This window comes from Paramormyrops kingsleyae, unplaced genomic scaffold, assembly GCF_048594095.1.
Source record: "Paramormyrops kingsleyae isolate MSU_618 unplaced genomic scaffold, PKINGS_0.4 ups41, whole genome shotgun sequence".
Taxonomy (NCBI): domain Eukaryota; kingdom Metazoa; phylum Chordata; class Actinopteri; order Osteoglossiformes; family Mormyridae; genus Paramormyrops; species Paramormyrops kingsleyae.
The window spans coordinates 151,234-167,442 of NW_027325979.1; the positions used below are offsets into that span (position 1 = coordinate 151,234).

Below are 16,209 nucleotides of genomic sequence, written 5' to 3' on the forward strand. Positions count from 1 at the left end.
GGAATCCTGTTGCATAAATTTCTAAGGTAGAAATGCTTATTATAATGAAGACAAATAAGATTTGAGCACTCCTGCCTGTAAATAACACTCAGAAATAGTCACCAGCTGGCTCCCAAGTGACAAGGAAATCAGTCTCACAAAGCAAGGCATAATGTGACACTATAATCGTGTCATGTCCATTTCCATGCTTCTTAATTATGAGCAACACTTGACAAATGCTGACAATGGCTGGGAGAAAAGTCAGCATAAAGCACTAAGACCGACAACAGAAACAATTGCTAAACGTTTCACATGCTTTGAGGATACAGCAAGCCCACAATTATTCTAGCACAAGGTATAACAAAAAAAAAAAACAAGGACTTCAAAATCAAACAATATTTATTGAATACGATGAGGAGATCGTTGTAATAAAAAGTGCACATAAACAAAATGTCAAACAAGGGCACCATGTACCTAGTCAGACACAGGTACTAGTGCATAAATCTCTATACAGCAAAACCAGTATTACTGGTACATCAAACAAGTGCACGACATTTGTTATACATCTCTTTATTTATATATATATATTTTTTAAATGGTAAATTTCTATGGGTTACTGCAATTGATTTCTTAGTAAGGAATTCGTTACCTTGAAATACATATAGTCCTTTTTATGATTCCATCTGGATCATTCCCCTGGTTATAACATATATTAATAGCAGGCACTTTAACAAAATAGAACATGATAAAAGGGACCAAATACAAAATTACTACATAATAATGGATAATTCAACACTGTGTATGACCATGACAGAATTTAATTTACCTCTATTTCGTGACATACTCCTAAGAGTAGCAAAGTAAATAATTTGTTGTACAGGTAGTCTCCCACTTAATGTCCAACTTACAGACAACTCATACTTACGAACGGACTGTCGTAAAGCCTATTACATTTAATATTTAGTTAAATACAATGGCTTGTAATAATGAATGTACTTATTACTTTGTGACGCTTATGAAAACATTGCGTAGCTTCAGTGGTGTGTCGGCTTGTGGTACAGTACAGTACCATATGTATTTACTTTTATTATTACTTTATTATGTGCTGTATAATTAGTATTCTGAAATTCGATTTAAAGACAGACTTAGGGAACAGATCTCATTCATATCCTATGAACTGCCTGTAATTGAACTGGAAAATAACTTTTAGTTCTGGACAGCTACACAAAACCTAACAAGCAGCAAATAAAGAACAACTTAAAAAAACAGGGATGTTTGTATGGAATACTGTTCACCGGCTTCAACATGAGAAAACATCACATCATCTTAATTTCTGTGCAAATATTAATAGCAGAAAAGATCCCTGACCTGCTGAATACACCACCACCAAGTCCCGAAATAGCCAGAAATTCATGTGGCAATTATGTAATGTGTCCCTTTCATAAATAATTGAATAGTCTAACCATGACTTGGCATTTTACAGAGACATCAATGTACCAATGTATTCAACTTTCAAAAGTCTACACTAACTAGGCTATGCATAAACTCTTTTTTTTTTTTAAGAAGTGTTGGTCTTCAGAAATATTCCAAGAACTTCAAAGTTCAAAATTCTCACCAATATGACTAACATCATGTGTTATATGGTCATTGTTAAAACTGCATTAAAATCTACATATTATACATAAGTACCTTTTACATCCCACCTCAGACCAGTGTTAACCACCACACATAAAACATCACAACTATATTAAAATTTCACCAAAAAAAAATTCTCCTAATTCTCTTAATGTATATGATCAGCCTGGCCTTTCATACCTCAGAAAACTATGCAAATTATCCCATCTAATGGCCAAAGGTCATCTGATAGCAAACTTGCTGAATATGGTTAATATTTGAGAGCTACCTCGTGGATAAAATCTCTTAGGCCACCACATAATAAATATGATTTTGTAAAACTATGACTGTATGTCCATCAAAGTGTCATGTTAGCCATTTTAAAACTTCTCATCAAACAACTACAGGATTTGCAGTTAACATCCAACATGCCCATCTATGTGTTGAACTTGACCACCAGCACACATTATTTGGCTCATCAATACCTCCTAAACTTCAATAGCTAATTAAGTTATTTTAATTAAAGTGAGCTGGTGGTGAAATGTGACAAATTCATGAATGCGAGGGGTGTCCCCAAGACATTACTTTTTATTGTATTAATGTTTATTCGTATATATTTTATTGTTAATTAATATCAATTTAAAACAGTATTGATTGAAGAGAATGTTCACAAATTTTCTGAAACTTTTCATCCCAACACCTTCAATCTGTTTATAACAGTTGCTCGAGTGACCTGCATGTCGGTATTACATGTGAATTTTCTGAAACTGCCCCCATTTTCCTGCTGGATATGCCTGATCTACACCCCACTTTCCTCCCGGATCCAGTCCCGCAGCTTGGTAACGCGTGTGTAGACCCCGGGCTTGTTTCTGCGGGCGCAGCCCTCGCCCCAGCTCACGATGCCAGCCTGGAACCACTTGCCACTCTCCTCTCTGCATACCAAAGGGCCCCCTGAGTCTCCCTGCAGGGGAGGGCCAGGAGAGAAAATGCTGTGAATTTGACACAAGAGGAAGGACAAGGAAAGGAGCCAGACTAGGGTGTACAATAAAACTTTGGTCCAGCATTTTCTGGAAGTTATTTTGCTGGAAAAGTGTTTGTAGCCATAGCAAGTAAACAGTAGATATTTTAGACGTACAATAAACATTAAAAGGTATGTTTGTGTTCCTCACCTGACAGGCATCAACACCTCCCGCTAGAAACCCACTGCAGAGCATCCTGGAAGTCACCTGGCCCTCTGTTACCGTGTCACAGATTGTGTCGTTGATGACCTTCACCTCTGCTTTCTGCAAGATTGGTGCAGTGTTACCTAGTGGTCATTAAAAGGAACAAGAAACAAAACATTAAGAGATATGTTGGAGAATTACAAAAGAATCTTCCCTTCCACCCATACATTTCTTAATTGCTGATGCTGGCCAGGGTCACAGATGGGCTGGGAGCCTATTACAGGTAGCACAGAGCACAAGGCTGAGGTGCACCCTGGATGTGATGACCATCCATGGCCAAATGCGTGCACGCACGCACGCACGCACGCACGCACACGCACACGCACACACACACACACACACACACACACACACACACACACACACAAGGCAATAGAGAGAGACCAATTAGTCTAACTGCATGTCTGTGAGATGGTCTGTAGAATGCACAGAGAGAAGACACAAACTGATTCAAACCTCCAGGTGTGAGGCAACAGTCCTGCCCTGTCAGTTTTTTTAAACTTAATTCCAAATTAATGCATTAATGGAGTGAACAAATGACATATAGATATTATCTCGATAGTAATTGTTGGCACTCAAATCATGCATGGAGTCTGCAGGTATGGAAACAATGCTCTATAGAGAAGTACTGTAGGGAAGAAGATGTTTCTGATATGGGGGGCGCTCACCTCCTTCTCGCAGCATCCCCCAGCCCGTCACCCAGCAGGAAAGCCCTGCTGGGAAGACGTGAGTGCTGTCAGGCAGGCAGATGGGGTAGATTGTGTTGGTGAAGAGCAGTGGCTCGTTCAGCTCCAGCAGGGCAATGTCATAATCGTTCGTCATGTCATTATATTCCGGGTGGGTGATTATCCTTTTGATGTTGCGCATCTGCACGTTTTCCTCAGAGTACTGGGTGCGCAATCCGCTGTATGCCCGCCAGTTGTCAGGAATGAGATTTCTGAACACAGTGAACATTTGAAAAATAACTCGGTACAATACAATACACAAAATAGGGCTGGTCATTGAATTTTACTTTCAATTACCATTTTGACAACAATTATCTAAGCAAAATAATCAAGATAAAATGATTACTGTACTGCATTTTGTTTCACAATGAAGCTCTCATTTTGTCTTTTGTTATAAATCCAGTACATTCCTTTCTAGCCCCTTATTTGTTTCTCAGTTTAATCAAATTTAGAGTTCAAGGAAATCCACAGTTAAAAAGACAAGTTTTTCTTTTTCTTTTCACAAGTTCAATAAATGCATGGGTATTCCCAAAGCCACTGTGTTAAATAATTGTGATCTCAATATTGACCAAAAGAATCATGACTATGATTTTGGCCATAACTGAGCAGCCTGAACCCAAAGTGAAAAATTCACTTCTGTCTCATGTTTACATTGCCAAACAATTATAGGAGTTTATAAAATTTGGAGTAGCACTGGATGCACTATGACTCTTGAAGACTTCAACAGCAAACATTTTGAAGACTCAAAGAATCTCTCAAACGGAAGGTTAGTGCTTCCACCTAGTGTCAAAATTGTAGAAGTACAAGTATCAATTGTGAAATGGTCATAGGAATTCTGAGGACAGAATCAAGTATCAAAAGAAAACATTTACAAGGGAGTTTTAAGACAATTCTTACATGATGATGATTTGTAGTAGTGGTAGCAGTAATAGTAAAAGTAATAGTAGTAATATTAATGATAATGTAAATAAAATTAATAGTAGTAGTACCAATAGCAGTCGTATACATCCACCTGAATTTGTAACTGCTTAGTCTGGTCAGGATGACAGACGGGGGCCTGGAGCCTATCCCAGTCTAGGTTAGAAGAGGGCAGCACAAGGCACAATTCGAGGACACACTCTGCACAGGATGTCAGCTTAGTGGTAATGATGTTTTGTTGTGCACCCTGAATCTGATACTAAAAATAACAAACTAGAACACAAAGGCTAAGGATGGGTTTTTTGGTGACTCATACAATTAGGCTACTTTCCAATAATGTACTATTGCGTGTATGCATGTGTGTACTTCGCGACTGATTGACAACCCATCCAGGCTATACCCCAGAATTGTGCCCTGTGCTACCCTCTTGTGATCTAGACTGGGATAAACAGGTGAAAGACGGGTGGATAGATGCATAAATGTTAAGGGGGTGGTTCAGTGGCTCAATGGGTAGGTATTTAAACTTTAGGGTTTAAATCTCTGCTGTATGACACAGACAGCGGCACTAGAGAGGGCTGCGCCATAGCACGTACTCAGGGGAGGTCGTTTGGAAGCAGTGAGCAGCTGATAGTAGCCAAGTCTTGGACAGGATGGAGGCACCGCAGACGTGGCCATTGGTCATGAAGTGTAGGCTGACTTGCCATGGCCACTCCCCAATGTCAGCATTCTGGCCACCCACGATGCGGTTGTGCTTGTAGGGCCTGGTGCCACACACTGAGGAGGGAAGGAATGGAAAAGGCAGGGAAGGATAGCAAAGGGAAGGACCGGGAAAGAAAAGGATGGGAAGGAAATGGCAAGAAAGAAAAGGCAGGAAAAGGCAGGACATGGAAGGGAAGGGAAGTAAAGGGAAGGTAAAGAAAATGATGGGAAGGAAAAGGTAGGCAAAGGGAAGGGAAGGGGAAGGATGGGAAGGAAAAGGTAGGCAAGGGAAGGGAAAAGGAAGAAAGGGATGGGAAGGAAAGGGTAGGGAAGGGTAAGGAAAGAAATGGCAGGCCAGAGAATGGAAGGGAAGGGTTAGGGGAGTGATGCAAGCAACTTAAATTGGGTTTAAAATATAAGTAGCATAAATGAATAAAACCTTCCTCTGGATGACCAAGTGTACAGTTTTACAGATATGCTTTCAAAAATTAAATAGCAGCAGGAGCAAGGTTGTTCATGCTTTGCATGTTCTGCTTGTGATGCGTGGATTTTTTCCATGTACTGTGGGCTAACTGGTGTCCTTAAACTGGAGATAGTGAGGTTTGTGGATGTGGCCTGCAATGGACTGTCATCCTATTCTATCCTGGTGTCCCCCTGCCTTGTGTCTGGTTCTGCCTGGAAATAGCACCTGCCACTCCCCAAACTGGATAAGGGGTTGGAAGATGGATGGATGGACAGCAGCACCTGAATCATTGTTAGAAATCATTCCATCATCTCCCTAAATAAATAATGGTTTAGGGGAAGGCAGTGAATACCCAGTGAATGTACTGGGAGATGAGGGGTGGGCTGCCAAGCTCTGATTCAGTACTAAGTACTAGTCAAGTGCTCAAGCAATCAAGTTTAGACAGGCACACAGCAGGGAAAAGAAATGCTGTCATTACTGCAGCCCTCTTCATCAGATCCGTCACTGCAGTCATTGGTCAGGTCGCACTCTGCGTTGATTTTGTGCACACACTCCCCACTCTTGCATTTGAAGGTGTAGTCAGTGCAGACATTAATCCCTGTGCAGAAACCACAATGCATTTAAAATAACAAGAAATAACAGGTACAGCAGATGACACAGATGAAACAAGGCTGCCCTGAGCCACTACGCAAGCACTAACATTTCACGTAACCTTAAGAAAACATGTTGCAAGTGGTTGAAGGAAATGATGACTAAGGCTTGCTCACATAGTGATGAGGATATGATGGCTATGGCTCGCTCACATACTGAGGGGTACGGTGACTATGGCTCGCTCACATAGCAGGGGGGTACGGTGACTATGGCTCACTCACATACTGGGGGGTATGGTGACTATGGCTCATTCACATATTGGGGGGTATGGTGACTATGGCTCGCTCACATACTGGGGGGGTATGATGACTATGGCTCGCTCACATAGCAGGGGGGTATGATGACTATGGCTCACTCACATACTGGGGGGCATGGTGACTATGGCTCACTCACATACTGGGGGGGTATGATGACTATGGCTCGCTCACATAGCAGGGGGGTATGATGACTATGGCTCACTCACATACTGGGGGGCATGGTGACTATGGCTCACTCACATACTGGGGGGTATGGTGACTATGGCTCGCTCACATACTGGGGGGGTATGATGACTATGGCTCACTCACATACTGGGGGGTATGATGACTATGGCTTGCTCACAGAGCGGCGGATATGATTACTATTGCACTCTGACATAGCAAGGGGATGGAGATATGATGACTATGGCTTACTTCGAGATGATTCTGTGATGCAGTTTGACTCATCGCTCCCATCTAAGCAGTCCTTCTTTCCATCACACATCAGGGTTTTCAAAATGCACATCCCGTCAGAACACCTCCATTCGCTCTCCTCACATCCTGAGTTGGACAAAAGATTTACCAAGAAAACAACCAGGGAGCAACAGAACTGCTGAAAAAAATATACAGCCAATTAGATGCTGTCATAACGATAATAATGCATTCCCCGGACAGCCCAGTCATCCCTGCCCCATCTAATTCCTTCTCCTTCCACACCCCCCAAACTCCGCAATCTATAGCCCCTCTACACACTCTCCCCTCCTCTCAAAAAACTTTATTAAAAAACCTGATTTGTAGGACTTGTCCCAAGGTAATCAAGGTCACCAGATCTGTGTCTGTAGCTGTACTTCCATGAGTCACCACTAAGCAGCATTACTGCAGCTTTGGTACAATTTGTCTCAAAATGAAACTGGTGCCAGATTATCACCTATACAATGTTCCTAGATCCACAAATATGCAAAACCCTTATCACGTGCAAATCACTTCTTATTTTTTTGGATATGATATTTATGGTCTTATCACAAATAAAAATACATATTTGTGGATAGTCATGTATTTGTGTTTTTATTCTACAGATCAACTGTGGTATACGGAGCCCCTAAGAGGTCAGGGTGGGAAAATATTTTTTTTAATAATTTTGTGTTTCCTCTCAATAGTTTTGTGTTCCCTCGCAATACTTTTCCATTACTAATAAACGAAGAAATAAAGTGTAATATGACACAATAGATGTTTTTGTTTTCCCATCTGATATATATTATCATATCACACAGCCCTACTTCCACCTTGGTGCTCCAGCCAATATTGCACTGCTACAGTCTGTGTATAATAATTGCATAGATCTGTATTTCCTATCTGAGGAATACAATAATTACATTTTTCATGTATTACTTTGGACAGTAATGGAGGGATGATGGCAAGTTACAGACTGAGATATAAACTGGAATAGGCTACATTTAAGCCTTCTGAGGAAGACAAGGATGGTCTTCAATCATGCAGTAATCATGTAAATCAACATCTCTTATCAAAATGCTACAACGCAGAGCTCTACAACACTCTCTTCATAGCCTTATAATGCTGAAACTCCCAGCCAGAGAAGATAACTTACCACAATCCTTCTCATCACTGCCGTCACCACAGTCATTGACACTGTCACACACCCAGTAAAGGGGTTTGCATCTGCCATTGGCACAGGAAAACTGCTCATGGTCACATTCTGGAAAACAGAGCTCACTCAGTACTTCATTTATCTATGAGTCAGATGCTTCCCAAAGTGACGTTACATTTATTCATTTAACAGACTCTTTTATCCAAAGCAATGCACAACTGAGAAAGCAGGATCAACCAGTCCCTGGAACAATCAAGGTTAATGCCCCGACAGTGAAATAACTGTCAACCCGGGGATTTGAACTGGCACCCTTCCGATTACAGGCACAGCATCATAACCTGTTGAGTCACACACACTACCCTCTGCCATCTAAGTAATAAACTGACAAGTGTGGACGTATTCACAGCAGTATGAAAGCAGACATACAAGTGAAGGTCAGAGAGCAATGTCATACAATGTGCCTCGAGCTACTGGGATGAAGGACCATGCTGAAGGGCCGAATATTCAACCAATTACAGGATTTGAACCTGCAACCTTCTGGCCACAAGCACAGAGCCCAAACCAGCATACCACACTCCATTCCTCTTTTAACTTGTGGCAATAATGGGTTTTCTTGGTGCAGTGTGAAGGGGGGGGAACAAACTCACTGCATTGTTCTTCATCACTTCGATCTCCACAATCATTCCAGCCATCACAGTGTAGTTGTTTCGCGATGCAGAATCCACTGGCACATGCAAACTGATTAGGGCAGGCTGCAGAAAAAAGTAAATAACTGACTTCACTCAGAATCTTAAACAACAGAAAATCTACTGATATTAGGCTCACATGGTCTGTATTAGAAAAATTTGAAATCTCATTCTGGGACTGATAGTTTCTTATCTTACTAAAATATTGCTATCCAGGCCTTAACTGGTAGTGCATTTGCTTTGACAATTCTTTGCTTTTTGTAGCTGTCCAGGTCATCGAGGATGCCTGTACATGCACTCTGACATTTCAACATCACATCCATATCAAAAACATTTTTGGAACAATAAAGATGTGACTATTAAGGGTGGTTCACAACTAAATGTTTTTTTTTTATTACCAGACAGTTTCCTACATTTCCAAAGTAAATTGTTTTACAGCCCCCTGCAAAAAGAATCACCCTCTGACATCAGATGGAGATATTTCAGGCTTGTAAAACTGAAGCATTGACCAACAGTCAGTTATTCATTCTTAATAATTGACTGCTGCAGGTTTACACACAGGTAATAATGTCCCATGACTTTGAAGAATTCGGTCCAAGTCAAGACCGAAAGGGGGTCAAGACTGAAAAAGGTCTTTTCAAGACCATAGTTTTAATCATACAGAGTTCGAAGTTACGGAACAAATCTCATCCCATATGTTCCTATACAGAATAAACTGCGTCCGTTCAAAAAGGTACACAGCATTTTATTAGTCAATATGAGACAATCCCATGGTAACTATATTCAGAACAGGACAGTCTTTACCACTTTCAATGTAATGTTTCAGACCAGTCAGGATGAAAAACAAAGAAAGATGAATCATTTGAGACACAACCCTGTTTCCAAAAAAGTTGGGGTGATGTGTAAAATGCAAATAAAAACAGAATGCAATGATTTATAAATCACATTAATCCACATTTAATAGAAAATAGAATAAAAAGACAACATATCAAATGCTGAAACTGAGAAATTTTATGGTTTTATGCTCAATTTGAATTTGATGCTAGCAACACATTTTAAAAAAGTTGGGATATGGCTGTTTACCAATGTGTTGCATCACTTCTTCTTTTAACAACACTCTGTAAATATTTGGGAACTGAGGCGATCAGTTGCTGAATTTTTGAAAGTGAAATGTTGTCCCATTCTTGCCTTATATAGGATGTCAATTGCTCCACAGTTCAGGGTCTCCTTTGTCATATTTTTTGTTTCATGATGTGCATGATGTTTTAAATAGGTGACAGGTATGGACTGCAGGCAGGCCAGTCTAGCACCCAGACTCTTACACTATGAAGCTGGTGTAAAACTTGGACAGTGTGTATTGTGACATCTTGCCATCTTGCTCATTTGACTATTTCTGCCGGCCCCTGGAGGGTGGTTCCACCTTTGAATCTGGTTCCTCCCACAGTGTTTTCCTTTTAGGGAGGTTTTCCTTGCCATTGTAGCCTTTGGCTTCCTCACTGGGAGCTTTGGGCAGGGATAATGTAAAGTGCTTTGAAACAATGTAATGTTGTGAAAATGCACTAAAGAAATTAAATTGAAATTAATTAATAAGATATTAATCCCAAAGAAGTTGGGAAGTTGTGCAAATTGTAAATAAAAACAGAATGCAATGATATGGAAATCTCATAAACCCATATTTTATTCACAACAAAACATATAAAACATATCAAATGTTTAAACTGAGAAAATGTATCATTTTAAGGAAAAAATTAGGTAATTTTGAATGGCATGGCAGCAACACGTCTCAAAAAAGTTGGGACAAGGCCATGTTTACCACTGTGTGGCATCCCCTCTTCTTTAAACAACAGCTCTGTAAACGTCTGGGGACTGAGGACATCAGTTGCTTGAGTTTGGGGCGAGGAACATTGTCCCATTCTTCTCTGATACAGGATTCTAGTTGCTCAACTGTCCTAGGTCTTCTGTGTCGTAATTTTCATTTTATGATGTGCCAAATGTTCTCAATGGGTGAACAATCTGGGCTGCTGGCAGACCAGTTCAGTACCCGGACCCTTCTACAAATCCATTATGTTGTAATGATGCTGTGTGTGGTTTGGCATTGTCATGTTGGAAAATGCAAGGTCTTCACTGAAAGAGATGTCATCATGATGGAAGCATATGTTGCTCTAGAAGCTAGATATACCTTTCAGCATTGATGGTGTCTTCCCAGATAAGCAAACTGCCCATGCCATATGTATTAATGCATCCCCAAACCATCAGAGATGCTGGCTTTTTAACTGAGCGCAGATAACACGCTGGGTGGTCCTTCTCTTTAGTCCGGATGATACGGCATCCCTGATTTCCAAAAAGAATTTCAAATTTAGATTTGTCTGACCACAGCACAGTTTTCCACTTAGCTACAATCCATTTTAAATGAGCTTGGGCCCAGAGAAGACGTTGGTGATTCTGGATCATGTTTAAATACGGCTTCTTCTTTGAATGATACAGTTTTAACTGGCATCTTCGGATGGCATGGCGAATTGTGCCCACTGATAAACTTTTCACACATGCCTATTTGTGTGGCAGTGCCACCTAAGGGCCTGAAGATCATAGGCATCCAGTATGGTTTTTTGGCTTTGTCCCTTACACACAGATATTTCTCCAAATTCTCTGAATCTTTTGATTATATTACGTACTGTATATGATGGCGTTTTCAACCTCTTTGCAAATTTATACTGAGGAACTGAAATTGCTCCACTATTTGTCGATGCAGTATTAGGGGGATTGGTGATCCTCTGCCCATCTTTACTTCTGAAAGGCACTGCAACTCTAAGATGCTCTTTTTATACCCAATCATGTTACTGACCTGTTGCCAATTGACCTATTTATTTGCAAAATGTTCCTCCAGCTGTTAGGTTTTTATACCACTAACTTTTCCAGCCTCTTATTGCCCCCATCCCAACTTTTTTGAGATGTGTTTCTGCCATGAAATTCATGAATTTCATTTTTCATGAAATAGCAAAATGTCTCACTTTAAACATTTAATATGTTTTATATGTTCTGTTGTGAATAAAATATGAATTTATGATATTTCTATATCATTACATTCTGTTGTTATTTACAATTTGCACAATGTCCCAACTTTTTTGGAATTGGGGTAGTACACAGAACGCAGTTTGGCACTGTCTTGCTGAAATATACAAGGCCTTTTCTGAAAAAGACATTATGTGGATGGCAGCATCTGTTGCTCCAAAACCTGTACACATTGTTCAGCATTAATGGTGCCTTCCCAGATCTGCAAGCTACCCAAGCCATGGGCACTAATGCACCCCCATACCACCACGGATGCTGGCTTTTCAACTGTCTGCTGATAAAAAGTTAAATGGTCTCTCTCTTTAGGCTGGAGGATGTGGCGTCTGATTTACAAAAATAATTTGAAATTTTGATTCTTCAGACCACAGGACAGTTTTCCATTTTGCCTCAGTCCATCTTAAATGAGCTTGGACCCAGAGAATTTGGTGGCATTTTTGGATCATGTTTAGATATGGTTTCTTCTTCATCCTGTATTTGTGGATGTAGCAACAAACTGTGTTCACAGACAAGGGTTTTCAGAAGTTTTCCTGAGCCCATGAAGTGATTTCCACTATAGAATCTACAGCTATCCAGTATTGGTTTTTGGCCTTGTCCCTTGCATACAGAGATTTTTCTGGATTCTCTGATTTTAAGGATAGTACGTAGTATAGATGATGAAATTCCCAAATTCTTTGCAATATTACATTGAGGGACATTATTCTTGAACTGTTGTGCTATTTGCCCATGCAGTCTTTCACAGAACAGTGAACCTCCCCCCATCTTCACTGCACTGAGACGGTCTACCGGGAAGGCTCCTTTAATACCCAATCGTCTTTCTGACCCGTTGCCAATTAACCTAATTAGTTGTGAGATATTCAACCAGGTGTTTTGTTTTAGCATTACACAACTTTTCCAGTCTTTTTTTAGTTTTGCTGGCATCAAATTCAAATTGAGCACATATTTGTTGTAAAACTAAATAAAATTATATTGTAGCACTGCCAGGGTTTGCATGTTCCTGCATCTCCCGCAGGTAATTGTAAATAGCCCCGTGTTTGTCCTGATGTTCTAGTTATGGTTACAGTTGCCTGTTACAGTCCTGTTCAGGATTAGAATACAGAGCATGTTCTGTTGGTCTTCGACATCATCTGGCAAGCCTGCTTCAGCCTGGCGGAACTCAAGGCTGCAAGAAAGCAGCAGTGTTGGAGAAGCAGTAGTACTTCTCAGGCAAGGACAATTCAGCTTGTCTGCTGGTGCTGCCGGAAAGAATGGCACCATGTACACCACTGCCCGGAAGCCTGTACCAGAGCTACCAGCAAATGAGCAGGGGACGCTGGAGCGAAGAAGGCACCATCTGCTCTATCAAAGACGCACCAGACCCACACAGCACACCCTGAAGTCGCTCCTACAAGCCCACCGGAATTGCATCAGAAACAACAATGTTGTTGAGCGAGGAAGGCGGGCACTTCTGTGAACTCCGGCCCCTCACTGGCCATGGAGTGCTTCCCGCTCATCAATTGTGCGACCCCAACTGCAAGCACGAGCAGGCAGTCTGCTCCGCGTGAGTGCAAGGAAGTGTACCGCAGCTGGGATGTCTGGCTTGCTGAAGAGCGGCGTGAGCTGGAGGAGTGGGACCATCAGGACCGGGAGTGGCTACAGGCGTCCACAGAGTAGGTGCGGCAGGAACTGGGCTGGCTGTGCAGTAAGCTGGCCAGCTGGAAGCCAGGCACGTTTGGCCGAGGCAGCATTATGGGGCCATGAGACGGCACTGTTCAGTCGGGAGGAGGCATGTCACGGCTTGGAAGCTCAACTGGCCCAGAAGTGCCACAAGCTGCAGGATGACGAGAAGCGACTATGGGGCCGTGAGTTGTGCCGTGCACTTGAGGCACTGCTGGCCAAGGAGTGCCACGAGCTGCAGGACCACCTGGATACCTGCCATGGCTGGCAGGTCTTTCTGGCTGAAGAGTACCAGAAACTCATGGAGCATGCCCGCAACCTGGGGACCCTGTTGCTGGAGGACATGGTCAACTGGCAGGCACAGCTCACAAATGACCTCCACGAGCGGTGCGAGGAGGAGGCATGCTTCCAAGATGCCATCCACCATGTAGCAGCTGTGCAGGGCTGCCCAACCCTGTGAAGACCCTGCGGCAGGACCTGTCTACCACACAACATCAGGGTCCCACTCAATGGGGGAAGAAAAAGAGCCAGGGTCAGGAGAAGGTCAAACTGCAATGCGGCCGCAGCAGCTCCTTGCGCTGGCTGTCCCCGGAGAAGAGGGTCTGGAGTCGTTGGGTTTGGGGTGCCCCGGCCAGGTAGAGCCCCTGGAAGGGGTCTTAGTTCCCTTTAAGGCACACAAGAGGAAGGGTCGGCTCAGGGAGGGATTAAAAATACCAACGCCCACCAGCAGCTAGCCACTCCAGCGCTCAGGAAGCCCTGCCATTGGATGCAATGCACCGCTGGCTGCCAGAGGACCCCTGGGACTTGCTTCGGAACTGAGGTGGGGACTGGGGGTGGTGAAGCTCTGAAGAGGGGGCAGTGTAGTGCCAGCAGGGTTTACATGTCCCAGCATCCCGTAATTGTAAATAACCCCATGTATTTCCTGATGTTCTACTCATGGTTGTATTTCCCTGTTGTCGTGCATGTATTTACCCGTGTCTTATGTGCACCCTGTTCGATCCTCATGTGTCTTTAGCATTGTGTAAATGACCCACCCCGTGGGTACCTGACGGTCCAGCGTCTGACCTCCCTGTGTTTTCCTACTGTGTTCAGTTTGGTGCTCGACGGGTGCCTGTTACAGTCCTGTTCAGGTTGGTGCTGTTTCCTGCGTGAGCGAAACTGGTTGCTACCGCGCAAACTTTTAAACTATAACTATAACCCAAATAATATTTAGAATTAGAATTAAGCAATCGGAAAAATCTTGGCAAGCTTAATAGTCTCCTGATAATCTTCCAAACCACGACAGATTAATCGCCTCCGCCCCCGGAGTTTTTCCCCGCTAAACGTAAGTATATCACTATGGCTCCTGTCGTTTGCTCCGAGTGCAGTATGTTTAGTTATTCTTCTCCCGTCATTAGCGGTACGTTTGTCTGCGATAAGTGTAAGCTAGTTGCCAGGCTGACGGAGAACATTGCAGACTTAGAGGGACGCATCCAGACGTTACGGGAGATTCAGGAGAGTGAGAGTTTTATTGACGCAGTGTTAGCGGCTCCGGATATGTCCGCTATAGTGAGCCAGTCTCCCCCCGCTCCGGCAGCAGGGCCTTCGCAGCAAGGCGAGTGGGTGACGACCCGGCGGCATAGCCGTAAGTCCAAACAGGACAAACACCGGCACCATTCATCCATTCGCGTTTCCAACAGGTTCTCCCCACCTGAGTCGCCTGTTGAAAGCGCTCTGGTAATCGGCGATTCTATGCTAAGAAACGTGAGAGTAGCGACTCCAGCTGCCGTAGTTAATTGTCTCCCTAGTGCCAGAGCGACCGACATCTCATCAAACTTGAAAGTGCTGGCTAAGAGTAAACGTAATTATTCGCATACTGTTATCCACGTCGGCACTAATGATGTGCGATTGAGGCAATCGGAGATCACTAAAGCAAATTTCAGAAAAGGTGTGCAGCCTTGCGAAGAAGATGTCCGCGTCAGTAACATGCTCTGGCCCCATCCCTGCTAGACGTGGCAACGAAATGTACAGCAGATTATCGTCGCTGCATCGCTGGCTGTTGGAATGGTGCCCGATAAATGGTGTGGGTTATATAGACCATTGGCGGACGTTCTGGGGTAGGCCTTGGCTTTTGAAGAGGGACGGTATTCACCCCTCGTGGGCTGGTGCCGATCTCCTGTCAAAAAGCATAACTCACAGTCTTAAGGCAGATCGCTGACTAACCAGAGCCAAGCCAAGGCGGCAGGCAAAACAGCTTAACCGACCGCCTGCTAGTCGCTTAGAGTTGTCACCCAGGGTTATTATTATTGAGACTGTGTATGTTCCCCGCGGTTTTAATCATGGGGATTCATTCCACCGTAGTGCGTGTCTTAAAAACCTTAGAGAAATTAGACCTATTTCACCTCTGGATAGTAGGTGTAATGTAAACCTAAAACTTGGACTCCTGAACATTAGATCACTGGCTCCTAAGACATTGCTCGTAAATGAAATTATTACTGATTTTAATCTTGGTGCCCTATGTCTTACTGAGACTTGGCTTAAACCGAACGAGTTCTTGGCACTAAATGAATCCATTCCAGCTGAATATAGCTATAAGCATAATCCTCGACCTAATCGCAAAGGTGGCGGGGTTGCTGCAATATTTAAGACCGACCTAGGAGTGCGTGAAAATAGTGGTTATAGCTTTAGTACGTTTGAATTTATTATTC

At 42.8% G+C, this 16,209-nt stretch overlaps 1 protein-coding gene across 3 annotated transcripts in view; it reads right to left on the reverse strand.

The window, feature by feature from the left end:
- Positions 1-360: 360 nt before the first annotated feature.
- LOC140586344 (suppressor of tumorigenicity 14 protein homolog) overlaps positions 361-16,209 on the reverse strand; it is a 64,222-nt gene continuing 48,373 nt past the window's right edge. For all 3 annotated transcript variants that reach the window (XM_072708151.1, XM_072708152.1, XM_072708150.1), the window contains 8 exons: positions 8,762-8,866; positions 8,115-8,222; positions 6,944-7,069; positions 6,100-6,219; positions 5,053-5,233; positions 3,485-3,753; positions 2,763-2,899; positions 361-2,554 (listed from right to left, as the gene is read on the reverse strand). In XM_072708151.1, coding sequence (XP_072564252.1) covers positions 2,393-2,554; positions 2,763-2,899; positions 3,485-3,753; positions 5,053-5,233; positions 6,100-6,219; positions 6,944-7,069; positions 8,115-8,222; positions 8,762-8,866 — 1,208 coding nt within the window. In that variant the 3' untranslated portion in view covers positions 361-2,392. The remainder of the gene's footprint in view (positions 2,555-2,762; positions 2,900-3,484; positions 3,754-5,052; positions 5,234-6,099; positions 6,220-6,943; positions 7,070-8,114; positions 8,223-8,761; positions 8,867-16,209) is intronic.